The sequence below is a fragment of the Labeo rohita genome, chromosome 3 (genome assembly GCF_022985175.1).
Source record: "Labeo rohita strain BAU-BD-2019 chromosome 3, IGBB_LRoh.1.0, whole genome shotgun sequence".
Taxonomy (NCBI): domain Eukaryota; kingdom Metazoa; phylum Chordata; class Actinopteri; order Cypriniformes; family Cyprinidae; genus Labeo; species Labeo rohita.
In genome coordinates this window covers 25,606,712-25,621,847 of record NC_066871.1, presented here as the reverse complement: position 1 = coordinate 25,621,847, position 15,136 = coordinate 25,606,712, and the positions used below count along the sequence as shown (strand labels likewise).

At 35.1% G+C, this 15,136-nt stretch overlaps 1 protein-coding gene across 3 annotated transcripts in view; it reads right to left on the bottom strand.

The window, feature by feature from the left end:
• mrc2 (mannose receptor, C type 2) overlaps positions 1-15,136 on the bottom strand; it is a 49,758-nt gene that overhangs the window by 16,664 nt on the left and 17,958 nt on the right. For all 3 annotated transcript variants that reach the window (XR_007827442.1, XR_007827443.1, XM_051106084.1), the window contains exons 5-18: positions 14,956-15,069; positions 13,840-13,983; positions 13,367-13,558; positions 11,906-12,060; positions 9,293-9,397; positions 5,769-5,884; positions 5,505-5,653; positions 5,174-5,388; positions 3,548-3,690; positions 3,023-3,110; positions 1,347-1,509; positions 1,039-1,202; positions 686-854; positions 380-522 (exon numbers count right to left, since the gene is read on the bottom strand). Coding sequence is in view for 1 of the 3 variants with exons in the window: in XM_051106084.1 (XP_050962041.1) it covers positions 380-522; positions 686-854; positions 1,039-1,202; positions 1,347-1,509; positions 3,023-3,110; positions 3,548-3,690; positions 5,174-5,388; positions 5,505-5,653; positions 5,769-5,884; positions 9,293-9,397; positions 11,906-12,060; positions 13,367-13,558; positions 13,840-13,983; positions 14,956-15,069 (2,060 nt within the window). In the remaining 2 variants the exon portion in view is untranslated. The remainder of the gene's footprint in view (positions 1-379; positions 523-685; positions 855-1,038; positions 1,203-1,346; positions 1,510-3,022; positions 3,111-3,547; positions 3,691-5,173; positions 5,389-5,504; positions 5,654-5,768; positions 5,885-9,292; positions 9,398-11,905; positions 12,061-13,366; positions 13,559-13,839; positions 13,984-14,955; positions 15,070-15,136) is intronic.

Sequence of the window (15,136 nt, the reverse complement as noted above, 5' to 3'; positions counted from 1 at the left end):
TAATCAGCAAAACTAAATCTGAACGTAAACTGAACAGCAAAAAATTGTGGAGAAGAAAAATTTTGTTTCAGTCTCGCAAGTGTAATAACCCAGGAAAAAATGTACTTATTTTTAGCGCACTAATATTATACTTATATAACATATAAAAATTGTTCTTTAGTACTTCTTAAGATAATCTTAGGACCATCTAAGTGTACTAAAATATGCTATTTGGGACAACATGAATGTGAACTAGGATGAGCTTAACATACTTTCTCTGTATTAAAAAAAATGTATTTAGTTACCCATCTTTCATACAGTAGTGGGTTCAAGTTTTAGTGCATGAAAATAGAACACTTTAAGTACATTATAGAAGTGCACTGTTTTTGTGAATTTTCACCTTGTGTAGAAATGGACTCCAGCCCTGGGGACAGCCAGCAGGTATGAGAGGAGGAGCGGGTGTAGGAGGGATGGTACCCGTCACATTCACCCTCTTACACACATATGGAAGATCAACGTGACACTTCTGGTCTGACCAGTCACCTGAGAGAGCAATAAAGTAATTCAATAAACTCACTGTTGTTGAATCAAATATCATACCCAAAAATAACTTTATATTCATTTTTAAGTTGTGCAGAACCAGTGCATGTCAAATTCAAGGTGAAGATGGCACACTTTCTGTTTCTGTGTGTAATAGTGACCAAACCTTTTGAGGCGGATATTTGGACACATTTGGGCTCTTTGCTGATTGGCCGAGGCTGTCCTAGTCCCCAGGACACATAATTGAGCACCGAATGATCAGACCACCTTAATCTCCCATCGTTCTTAAAAGTGTGTAAACCAATCCACCACAGGTCATTTTCTTTGCGGGACATCTGAACACAGTAAACCCAATTCTTGGTTAGTATACAAACTAATACATACTAATATACATACTATAAAAAGGTACCACAACAGCTTTCGTACCTTACACCTTTTGGGTGAACTGATCCTTAATATGCTGTTTATTTAATGTCACAAGCATAACTTTTACAGGACAGTGTGTGGTTGTGTGCTTACCTTGCGTAAAGTGCTAACCAAAAACTGATTCTCCTTAGGAGAGTGCATGGAAACCAGGGAGGCATCAAACCAAGAGCAGATCCTCTGAGCTTGGTCCCATGTGGAGCGATGTTCGAACATTTTATACTGGGCCTCCTCAAAATCAACCCACTCTAAACCAGTGTCTACACACACAAATGTACAATTATGTCGCATTACTTAGATTCAAAATCATATTTAGCTTACAAACAAACGTGTTAGGCTTTTTCTTTTGATAATATTACACGTTTATATTCCTAAAAGTCAAAAAAGAGTGCATTGCGACAGACCTTCATGGCTCTCAGGTTCCTCTTCCACCTTCCCCTTTGGTATTTTGCAGATCCAGTCTAGTTCAGACTCGCAGTGTGATACCAGCCAATTGGTGTCAGCCATGTTAGCTGCTCCACACTCAGCAGACCCATAATTCCCCCTGCCAAAGTTCTGATAGGACACCTAAAAGAGAGAGAGAGAAAAAAGACTTACATGTTATAACTGCTAACAAAAAGCTATTATGGAGGAACAATGTTAAAGAAACGGAGGCAGAAAACAATACAATGTTACTTTGATATTTGTGATAGGAGTGAAAGATGAACATGATTTTATGGCAGTGGTTCTCAACCAGGGGGCCAGGGACCACTAGGGGGCATCAGCATACTTACAAAGGTCCCTCAAGGTTACTTAAAATCATTTAAAATTAGACTAAACAAGTACTAAAACCTTTACAACTTTATCATGATTTCTCTTTTCTTGATTTTCCCCATCAGAAACTCTTTTTATTTTTGAAGAACCAGGATTATCATGGTCTTGGAAAACCTGGATATATAAGAAGACAAGATTTTAATAGTTCTAGACCTGAAAAAATAATAAAAATGAACTCAACAGGCATTTTTGTAAAGAACTTACAATTAACCAATTATGCAAAGCTCTAGAATGTTTTATTTTTAATATATGTAATATTTTTAATAAATGAATTGCCTTTTTTTAAGAACATTTAGCTTCTAAAAGTTTTGGAATTCTCCTGAAATCTAAGTATTTTAATTATAATTACATAATTATATAATTACATTATATTGCCTATATTATAATCCAATTATAATATAGTTATTATATTATAATTATTATATTATATTTTGTATTTAGATACTGTAACTCTAACTATACTAACTATAGTAGGACTGCCCATTGATTAAAATATGTTTTGGGCCTTCAAATATTATTATGAGGGCCCTGAAGTCAAAAAGGTTGACAACACCTGCTCTATTGATATCTACCCTAGTAAAAAAATATAATGGATTTAAAATGCATTTATTTTTATACTAAGTATACTTCAAGTCTATTAACATATTTACTGACATATTGCTTGAGACTTACTGATATAAAAACTGTAATTAAACTTTATTTGGAGTACTACTTGTGCACAATGCACATATCTTAATATAAAGCCTAAAATATGTTTTAATGTCACTACTGGTGATGACTTTATGATCTTTAAATCAGATTGGTCTTTAAATGCAAAATATTTAAAGTGTAGCTTAAGTATACTTGCAACAGTTCCCACTTTAGCACAATTAAATATACTTCAGTATATCTTTAGTTGGACTTCAGCACTACTTCCGCACAATTAAACTGCATTAAGTACAAAATTAGTTGTTCCAGTTTAGCAGACTTTAAATATACCAGTTTAGTATACTAAAAGTACAATTGCAGGGAATTATTATTAAGTACATAACTTGTAAATGTATTTGTAGTATACTTAGCATGAAGTAAATGTATTTTAAATACATTTTAGTATATTCATTTTTCACTAGGCTAGTACAGTGTTTTCCAACTTTTATTTATTTGTTTATTTTTGGTTTGTTTATGCCATGGATAAGGTTCAGAAATGTGTTCCTCACCATTAACTATTATTAAAAAAAAAAGTAAGTATATACACATACACACTGGTCTAGCACAATGAAATACTCACAGCTGATCCATCACTCCATGTCCAACTGTCACTACTCCTGCGGGAAATTCCGATCCAGAGCCAGTGCTGCTCATGATCCTCTGCCTCCCTGCCCACACACCCAGTCAGATAGCAGAGTTGTTAGACCCTACTATACCTTTACCATGCCCACATGATGCATTCAAATTGTAAAATCTTAACTTATCTTAAACATAACAAACATAACCTCAAACTATTCTGACTAGGGCAGGGGTGACCAAACTTGGTCCTGCAGAGTTTAGCTCCAGCTCCAATTAGAAACACCTGAACCAGCTAATCAAGCACTTAATAGGCATGCTAGAATATTCCAGGCAGGTGTGTTGAGGCAAGCTGGAGCTAAACTCTGCACCGGTCCTCCCGGACTGAGTTTGGGCATCCCTGAATGAGAGGCATTTGAGTGTAGAAACCAAAGAATAAAGGAAATTTTATTCATTCTCACACAAATCACACCCTCATATAGTATAAATACACACAGTGTTGCTTTAGGGCTGGATTTTAGACACTTACCCGAAGGCCTCGTGGAGGATCTGGAAGACATAGGCCTCTTCCTCTGGCGTGCTGAAGCTGGCGAGCTGAGCTCCATGTTTCTGGCAGAACTTGTGAGCTTGAATCCAAGTCAATCTCTTTTCCAGTGCACCTGCATGAAAAACCTACAAAAGCACAGCGATGAGCTGACCACACAACCCAATACAGACAAACACACAGACACCACACTAGGACTGGCCAAAATTCAAAATGAACTGAATGAGCACAATCACAGGATATTGAAACGGAATGATAGAAAAAAGAATTTACTGCACTGTAACTCAAAAACTTTTGAGATTATTAATTTTCTGATGAATTTGCAATCATTAATTTGCAACTTTTATTCCCTGACATGTAAAACTGATTAAACTTATGGAGCGTCTGTTTACACTAAGCGAAAATAGCATGCCTTGTTGGCAGAGGCTATTTACACTAACTCCTCCCACCAACGTGTGATTAGACCGGTCAATATTACAAAAGACGCTTGTCAATGGTTTGCTCCAGTGGCGCAGATAGTAAAGCACGTCTTGTACTACTTTTGACGCAATTGACCCATGTTCGAATCCACCTTTTGGCAAACTTTTTTTCTCCCTTTTCAAATGTCATATCACATCAGAAAAGCATTTGTTTTCAATAAAAACAAAGAAATAATCAAAAAGTTGAAAATAAAGTATCAGGTAGAGTTAGGGTAGGTGTAGGGAGAGCTTCATTGTTCCAATAAGGTGGCATCCATTTAATAATTTGAATTAAAGTTAAAAATTTATACTCAATATGTTATTACTGTATACTGTTTTATACTGTACTACAATACTGAGGTGCAGATAATTGCCACTATTTGCAATAAGTAGTACAAATAGAAGACAAGATGAAAAGTGAAAAGTGTGAAAAGATGAATCTTAAAATGATACAGCCACAGCTGGAAAGCAGTCAAATATGCAAAAGATGCTAAAAGACCAAAGAAAGTGAAAGAACTGGAGGATTTTTCTGAAGAATAGCAGGCAGTTCAACTGCTCAGAACAAACAAGGGACTTGTGAACAACTATTAAAAAACATAAAAACAGTAACAGATTAGTATTAAGAATCAAGGGTGTGTAAACTTTTGAACAGGGTCATTTTTTATATTTTCAGCGATTATTTTGTTTTGTGGACCATATGTAAACATCTATTATGTAAAGTAGCTTATTCATGACAGTACTAAAAAAAAAATGCATTTTTTATGATTCTGATTATTTTGCTAAAATTCTTAACATTTTTGTAGATTTTGCAAGGGGTATGTAAGCCTTTGAACAGAACTGTATGTTAAACTAGAGCAGTGAGTTTTTCCATTCACCAGTCTATAAAATGAATGTTACATTTTTAAATATAATATATGAATTAGATTTTCTACAGCTGACATTTCCACAATTTTAAATCAGAAATGTTTACACTGTTAATATAATATAAAAATGCACATGGGTTTAAAGCAGAAAGCCATGATGGTAATGTTTATAATGTCTTAATATGTTTATGCCTTATAGTCACATTTAGCAGATTAGAACTGGGTGATAATATAGTTTATATTTTGCAATGATACAAGCAATCAACTCTGCACAACTCCAATGAACACACCTTGTAGCAGTAGCGGAACGTATTGGTGCTTTTCCATCCCGATGGGCATGATCCTGTTAGGGAGGGCGTAGGCTGAGGAACAGGGGGGCTGGGGATGAGAGAGTCCTGATTCTGTTTGCAAATGTACTTGGAGCGAACATTGGCACAGTCCCTCACCTTCCACAGACCCATGGCCTGCCCCGCCAACATCACCACACAACCTCCCTTTATCTGTGCTGCAACACCACAAGACAAAAGGCAGGCTCATCATTAGCATTTTTATGGCTTTGCACCAAAAGATGAAAGGAGTGATAGACACAAACTGTTCAGGTGCACACACAGTGGTCTGTACCTGGCTCGTCTCTGTTCCAGTTGGTGTATGTGAGCTCCTCTCCCGTTATCCAGCGGAACGTGCCTGTGCTGTTATCACTATACAGGCCTAGCCAGAACTTATCGTCGGATCGTCCAAATACCAGGCTGCTCACAAAGGCCTGTTCAAACCTGGAAACACGCAAATATGCACCTTTTAAGTCACTTTATAGTTCATCGCTTTTGGGAAAGAGCATTACAAGCTGAATACAAATCCAGTCCATGTTGCTAGGCTTGTGTCCAGTACCTGTTATTAATAATGACGAGTGTGGCATTGTTGCTAGCGCACATTCCTTTTGCTTCATTAAAGGTTAGAGACTCTTCTCCGACCTTGAAACAGGAAGGACTGTGCCATCTCCAACCCTGAGGAGATTCACCAGAGGGAGAGAGAAAGAGGTGTGCTTTGTTATAATGCATTGTATTATTCTTTGCATTGGTAAATGTTTCTGAATAGTTCAGAATATTTTTTAGACTAGTTATTTTTTTGCTATAAGTTAAATGTTCATTGGTAACTGTAAAACATTGAAGGGGGTATAATCTGGAAAATTCATTTGAATTTTAATTTAGTTTAAATTTTCTGATTAAATGCATTAGGGCTGGGTTTTGACACAAATTTCACAATTTGATTAGATTTTGATTCACAAGCTTGCAACTTCAAATGGAGAGAATTTGAAATCTACGACTTTGTTTCATATCAAAAGTAACAAAGCACAAAGCTTATTGCGATTTATTGAATAGGAGGTGCGCTACAATGTTCTGTTCATTAACAGAAAAACAGGCTAGACTAATCAATTCTTAGGATTTAAGAGTCAATATCATTTCGAAAAAATGAGAATCGATTCAAATCGAGGAATCAGTGTTTTTTTACCCAGCCCTAAATGCCAGGATAAACCAGTCTGGACTAGCAAGGAATTCATACTGGTCTAAGCCGGTTCTGTCAATAGGTGAATTTGACATATATAAATTAGGTAAAACAATTAAATTAAAAATAATTCTCAAAAAAATCACAAGAACAAAACACACACACACACACATTCACACGCATGCATTCACACACAGACACCCACATTTAAAGGAATGCATCTAAATTACACGTCAGCACTTGGCAAGAGGCAGTAACTTGACCCGTCAGCCGGCTGTCTGCTCTACTGCTTAAGACATTACAGAGAGTCAGATGTGTTCTCTCATTGTCTGACAATGACAAACTCACTTGGACTCCAAATTTAGCAGCTTGTTCCAAAAATGAAGATTAAATTGTTAAAACTACTGTAAATTTTCAACTACAGAAACTCACAATGCAGCAAAAGAATAGTTTTAATGCTTTCTAAAATTATTGTAATTTGTAAATCCAAATACAGGAAAAAAAAGAGGGGGGAGATTAATAATACTGTGCAATGTAGATAACATTCAAAGGTTTTTGATTAATTAACATCACTCTACAGGGATAAAGTCTGCTGGAAAACTGCAAGCATTAACAACCACATTAACTCAGACAACCATATGGTTGAATCCCACAAAACCCTTCAAGAACATTTCTGGCTATTTCACAAAATGATACTTTTGTCATGATTATTTTTATGTTCGCTAAATTTTCTTGACAATTAAACTCATTCTACATCACTGTTTGAATGTTTGGGGTCTGTGAGATTTTTTTCACCTTCTTGAAAGAAGTCTCTTGCTCACCAAGTCTGCATTTATTTAATCAAAACTACAATAAAAACAGTAATATTGTGAAATATTATTACAGTTTAAAATAACGATTTTCTATTTAAATATATTTTAAAATGTAATTTATTCCTGGTGATGCAAAGCTGGATTTTGAGCATCATTACTCTTCAGTGTCACATGATCCTTCAGAAATCATAATAATATAATTATTTGCTGCTCAATAAATATTTATTATTATTAAAAATGTTTTCTGTATTTAACTAATTAATAGCTTTGTGTGATTGTTTTTCAGAATTCATGGGTGAATAGAAAAAACAGCATTTATTTTACATAAATCTTACATAACTTCAGACTGTATATATTTTACTGTTAACGCTTGCTGAATGAACACTTGCTGAACAAAAGTATTAAAAATCTTACTGACCCCAAACTTTGAAAGTGGTGTAAAAAAAAAAAAAAATAAATAAATAATGTATTTGATTATACTTATTTATTTTAAGTATTGAACATTCTATCAGTGTAAGTCAAAACCTGCTGAAAATGAAATTCGAAAGGGGCTTAATTAGCTGAAAGAAAACCGTAGAGAAGAAATGAAAAGAAGCAACATAAAGTAAAGTATTTGAAAGAACTGTAATTATATATGAAGTTAAGGAGGCATGCATTAGTTTTATTGTGTATTCTTTCACTATTTTTATTCTCTCTCATTTGTGATTAAAACAAACCACTAACTACAAATATTCAGTTTTGACACTGAAAACTAGTCCACAGGACTAGCACCACAAAACCAGTCATAAGGGTTAATTTTTAAAATTGAGATTTATACATCATCTGAATAAATAAGCTTTTCATTGATGTATGGTTAGGATAGGACAATATTTGGAAGAGATACAACTATATGAAAATCTGGAATCTGAAAAAAAATCAAAATACTGAAAAAAAATTCATCCTTAAAATTGTCCAAATGAAGTTCTTTGCAATGCATATTACTAAACAAAAATTAGGTTTTGATATATTTACGGTAGGAAATTTACAAAATATCTTCATGGAATGTGATCTTTAATTAATATCCTAATGATTTTTGGCATAAAAGAAAAAATGTTAATTTTGACCTATACAATGTATTGTTGGCTATTGCTACAAATATACCTGTGCTACTTAAGACTGGTTTGGTGGTCCAGGGTCACATTTGTGTTATCTCAAATTGTTTGGCTATTACTTCTATAAGTTGTAGGACTTACACGTGATACAAACAACAACAAAATGCATAGACCTACATTAGAGGACCTGAATCTTATCTCTGAAGCAAAACATCACATAACAAAACACCCAAGCAACATACTAAAATTATCAGAACTCAGTAAATCAGAACACATTTACAACCAAACAGCAACATCCTGGAAACCCACAGCACCCTAGTTTTGCATAAGTAAGAACAGTTTTCTTCAGGTAAAAAAGTAACTTAGTCAAACAGACTGTTGTAAAGCTTTAGGGTATCCACAAGCAACCTCTGAACTCTGACCCAGGCGATGGCATCCAGGGTCACAGGTCTTATTTAAACAAATGCCTATTAACAGGGTCACAGCAAGGTAACAGCAATAATCCACACGCTCATTTAAAACAAAGACGGTTTCATGTAGAGCTGCTAGACCTGGATGAATTGAGTGGAGGATGGCAATAAGAAAAGCATGTTCCTATGCATTTTTGTTTCTGTGTGCTTGTTAGAGTAACTTGGTCCATGACCTCAAACGTTTTGTCAGCAAACAGTTGAGAGTTATGAAGACTAGCGTGTGTGAGTCAGACTTCTCTGTTTACTGTATGCTTGAGGCAGGTCTGGGTCTACTAACCACATCTGGAGTTTTAACAGCATGACACAGCAGCGACTGTGAATAGAGTCTTTATGCAGTGAGAAAGAGAGCAACAGAAAGTATGTAGGGGGAGAAATCCAGCTAAACAGAAGTAACAAACAGAAAACTGCAGGAGCTGCAGAGAACAAAACAAGAAAGGGTAATTAGAGGATTAAAACTAATGAAAAAGGAAGAATGACAAAGATGAATGAAAAACGTAAGGAGAAAGCCAACAAAGTGAAAGGCGACAGTGATTTACCCGTTTGCAGCCGTGATCCTCTATCCGGTCGTCAGACTTCTGAGCCGGTTTCTTGCAGATGGAGGGCAGCGAGTAATTACATGGGCTATCGTTCCAGCGGCCCTCCTACAAACACACAAGCATACTGTATAATGAGGGGGTATCATTATGAAGCTGCTATAAACTTAGACTTTCAGGATCACTGTCTTAATTACGAGTATAGGGAAAAGCAAATTCATGTCCATTAACATCACCATAAGGATAAGGTTACAAGTTTTATACTATTTTCTTGACAATTATGCTCATTTTACACTGCAGTTTAAAAGTTTGGAGTTTGGCTATGCTTAAAGGGACAGTTCACCCAAAATAAGTGAATAAAGAGTCATAAATGAACACAAATTAAGATATTTTTAATGAAATCCAAAGGCTTTCTGACCCTGCATAGACAGCAACAGAACTGACACGTTTAAGGCCCAAGGTAGTAAGGACATCATTAAAGTAGTCCATGTGACTGACATGGAGGAAATTGTTGAATAAAGTTGTTATCTATGTTTTCTATGCAAACAAATAGAAGATGATAAAAATTAAGTTTGAACCACTGATGTCACATGGACTATACTGATGTCCTTACTTCCCTTGTGGGCCTTGAATGTCTATGTAGGGTCAGAAAGCTCTCACATTTATGACTTAATTTGTGTGGTGAGGTTTAATTAATTTGTGAGGTTTGGAACGACATGAGGGTGAGAAATTAATGACAGAATTTTCATTTTTGGGTCAACTATCCCTTTAAGTCACTTATGCTTATCGTAAGTCTGTGTTTATTTAATATAACAGTAATACTGTAAAATATTATTACAATTTAAAACAACCGTTTTCTAATTTAATGTATTTTGGAATGTAATTGATTCCTGTGATGCAAAGCTGAATTTTCAGCATCATTACTCCATTCTTCTGTGTCACATAATCCTTCAGAAATCATTCAGATATGCTGATTTGCTGCTCAAGAAACATTAATTGTTATGATCAATGTTGAAAATGGTTGTGCTGATTAAAATTTTTTGCTGAAACCATGACACATTTATTTCAGGATTCTTTGATGAATAGAAAGTTCAAAACTGTCAAATGATTATATTTTACTATCATTTTCAATCAATTTAATGTGAATAAATATATTAATTTCTTTATAAAATTATTTGCATTTCTCTTCTATAGTTTGTTTTTGTGACCTAGCTGTCAAATAAACTTGGCTTTGTACATTAAGAATATTTTGGATCCTGAACAAATTGCTTTTGTTCCTCTTTTGTTCTTTGCTTTAAATAAAAGTGTCTGCTTAATGCATAAATACAAATTAATGATATCTCAAATTGTGTTTACTATTACAAAAAACAAACAAACAAAAAACCTACTGATCCCAAATTTTTGAACAACATACACTGCCCGTCCAAAAAAAGTCAGCACCTGGATTTAATTAAGCAAAAAGGTAAGAGCCTCCCATCGGATAATTACTGCATGGATGATTATGTTTCAGCTGGCAACAAGTTATTAAACCCTAACTGATGCAGTGAGTAGCTTCTAATTTCTTAAACAACCATGTCAAAAGACACATCCTGTGGTCGTGGAAAAGGGTCAAATTATTGGCATGCATCAAGCAAAGAAAACAAGAACTGTCCAATGCATTATTAAAAACTGGAAGCATAGTGGGGAACCAATATCTTCGAGGAATACATGTGGTTGGAAAAAAATCTTGAATGATCATGATCGATAATCATGTAAACATTTGGTGAAATCAAATCGTAAAAAAACAACAGCAGAACTTACGGCTATGTTTAATAGTGAAAGTAAGAGCATTTCCACACACACAGTGCGATGTGAACTCAAGGAATTGGGACTAAACAGCTGTGTAACCTTAAGAAAACCACTTATCAGTGAGGCTAATCTGAAAAAAAAAAAAGCTTCAATTTGCTGGGGAACATAAAGATTGGACTCTGGAGCAATGGAAGAAGGTCATGTGGTCTGATGAGTCCAGATTTACCCTGTTTCAGAGTGATGGGCGCATCAGGGTAAGTAGAGAGGCGGATGAAGTGATGAACCCATCATGCCATGTGCCTACCGTACAAGCCTGTGGGGGCAGTGCTGTGATCTGGGGTTGCTGCAGTTGGTCAGGTCTAGGTTCAGCAATGTTATGTGCCCAAAGAATGAGGTCAGCTGATGACCTGAATATATTGAATAACCAGGTTATTCCATTAATGGATTTTTCTTCCCTGATGGCACGGGCATATTCCAAGATGACAATGCCAGGATTCATCAGGCTCAAATCGTGCAACCACAGAGTCCAGACCTTAAACCCCATTGAGAATCTTTGGGATGTGTTGGAGAAGACTTTGCGCAGCGTTCCGACTCTCCCATGATCAATACAAGATCTTGGCGAAAAACTAATGCAACTCTGGACGGGAATAAATGTTGTGACATTGCAGAAGCTTATCGAAATGATGCCATGGCGAATGCGTGCCATAATCAGAGCTAAAGGCGCTCCAACAAAATATTAGAGTGTGTGACTTTTTTTTTTTTTTAACGGGCAGTGTATATTTACATGCATATATATATATATATATATATATATTTATATATACTCACAGGCCCCCAGATAGTGACACAGTCCTCATTAACATTTCGAAAATTGTTGGGTTCAAATGGATGCCAGTACGTGAAAATGACTGGAGTGCGATCCGTCCATTCAAAGTTCATCTGCATAGCTGTATCATGTAGACCAATCCATAACTCCTCTATATCTACGAGACAGAAAGATAGAGAGTCTGAAACATCATGAAGATTGTGCCAAATTATATAAAATATTAAGACCTGTTACCTTTACACAACTGGCAAATTGCTTTTATTTTTATTTTTTATATATTATTTTACTTTATACATTTAGTGAGGCTTACTGTATCACATTTACGATTAAATACTGGCAGCTGTGGTTGCCAGAACTTTACTGTAAAAAATATGGTAGTAACATTTTAGGTTTTACAGCCTTAACTTAAATTAACAGTAAAAAAATAAAAACATATTTCATTAACTGATGTAATGATAATATATCAACCCAATGAAATACTAAAATCTGTTTTGTAACTTTGAAATACACTGATAACCATCAAAAATATGTGATATTGAAAATGTCCCAAAACTCATCACAAGCTGAGGAGGGAAATACTTATACTGGACCACAAATCATAAGGGCACATTTTATTTTATTAGATTTATACATCATCTGAAAGCATAAGCTTTCCATTGATGTATGGTTTGTTAGGATAGGACAATATTTGGCCGAGATACAACTATTTGAAAATCTGGAATCTGAGGGTGCAAAAAAATCTAAATATTGAGAAAATCACCTTTAAAGTTGTCGTTGAAGTTCTTAATAATGCACAGTACTAATCAAAAATTAAGTTTTGATATATTTACAGTAGGAATTTTACAAAATGTATTCATGGAACATTATTTTTATTTAATTTCCTAATGATTTTTGGCATAAAAGAAAAATCAATCATTTTGACCCATACAATGTATTTTTGGCTATTGCTACAAATATACCCGTGCTACTTAAGACTGGTTTTGTGGTCCAGGGTCACATATATAGAAGGTGCACAGTGTCATTCAATGAAATACTAAACACTAGCATGCTAACACACGATACTGAAATAATGCAATAAACATTCATTTAACAACATTAAATGTCAGATAAAACCCTACACATCTTATAAGAAAAAACTAACAAGAAACAGTTATTTCAACGAAACACAGTTTTCACTGTAAATTATATAATGACCTGCTGTTTTTCACTTTCTAAAAACCATGATTTTAATATTACTTTACTGTAAAATCACGTTAAACGTAATCAGTTTAGCACCATATATAGTACAGAAACTTGCTGTTAACATAGCATTTTCACAGTCTTTACTATTAAAATCACATTCATTTTTTACAGTGTATCAAGATAAAGAAACACGCAGTTTCTTTTTTTACTGGAAAGACAAAAATACTGAAAAAGCAGGTGTGTTTCTGTATATTTATGAATGTATATTTCCATGTGTATACCTTTCTTCATATGCTTTGTGATGAATTCAAGCTCTGGGAGGGTGTGAATGCTAACAAGATTAGCCTCCATCTTTTGACACATTTTGTGGGCAGAGGTCCAGTCCAGGTTGTCTGAGTTCAGCCTGTAGCAGCCCGCCTGGAAGTTTTGCCAGCCTACATCACACTGGTAGCGCCCATCATCTGCCCAGGAGTCTGTTTCACACACAGACACAGGTGAGTGTGACCAAAGCAGAGTTTCAGGTAGATCAGCAGAATCCAAAATAAAAAACCTCTCGGCATGCAGAAAATCTTGCAATTTTGGTGCAAGATACTCAAATTGCATGGCTGGGCCAGACAAGGTTTACCACCGAAATAAATCAAGTCAGATTTAACCATTTAAAGTATAAGTGTAAGCAGTGGTAACGTTGCTCTTTACATTTATATGTGAACAGCAAGCCGCAAATGTGCATACACACACATACACACACACATACCTGTGGTGAAGGGGTCGAGTGTGGCGTTGGGTCGTTTCTTGCAAATGTAAGGCAGAGCCACTGAACAGTCCCGGTTGTGCCAGCGACCCTGAGCATCGGTGCTGATCACGCCACAGTTTTCCTCCTCATCATAGATTGGCATTTCTACAACACACACATTCATGAGGTAAAAATAATCTTTCCCAAGAGAAATGCAAATGAGCTCTTCTGTGCCAAATAAAATAAAACCTACTAAGAACTCTAAAGCAGCAGAACAATGAAGAAAAAAGTCTTAAAAGTCACTAAAGTACTCTTTTATATGTACGAAAAAATATACAGTCAGTTGGTCATAATTGGTTTACTGTTTGATGACTGGTCATTATCAGGAGGGCTAATAACACCAAACAAAAAAACAAACATACAGATGCACTACTGTTCAAAAATACAGTAAAAACAGTGATACAGTGAAATATTTGTACAATTTAAAATAACTGTTTTCTATTTTTATAATATATTAAAGAATGCTATTTATTCATGTGATGCAAAGAGGGTCTTTAATATCATTACTCCAGTCTTCAGTGTCACATGATCCTTCAGAAATCACTCAGATATGCTGATTTGCTGGAAATTTTCTTACTTTTTTAAAATGTGGATTATATTAATGTGGCTGTCCTGTTGATTTTTGTGGAAATTGTGATGTTAGAACAACATTTATTTGAAATTGAAATGTTTAATGTCTAATGAATGGGACTTTTTTATTATTGTAATCTATGTTTGTTTATTAAAAGCATTAATTTCTTCCAAAAAGAATCTTACATGAAACCTTTGAACTGTAGTGTAAATAAATAAATAAATGAACATTGATTCAATTGAAATAATTTCATTGCTATATGTGAGAAGAAACTATAAAGTGCTATAAGAGACATAAAATTACCACAGTTACGAAGACTAAACTTCAAAGGCTTTCATTATAAGAAAATATTGACTGCAGAATGCTGCAACTGTCCAGAATGAATTATTCAGCTTTCAATAGCTGAATAAAGTCTCAAATCTAGTCTGTTTTTCTAAAATATATGGATTTAATGTCTGAGTGGGTGTGGTTAAATAAGGGTGTGGCTGTAAAGGGTGTGGCCTCACCTGTTTCCCAGTTTAGGTATTTGAGAGGGGCGGAGTCAGCCCACTGCCAGCCACCTTTGAGATCTAAATCATTTAGGCCCATCCACAGGGTGGCACTGTACCCAGTTAGCAAACCTACAGTAAACACATACTTTATAAACACATTCCACTGAGTTTTAAACAAAAATGAGTGTAGCAATTT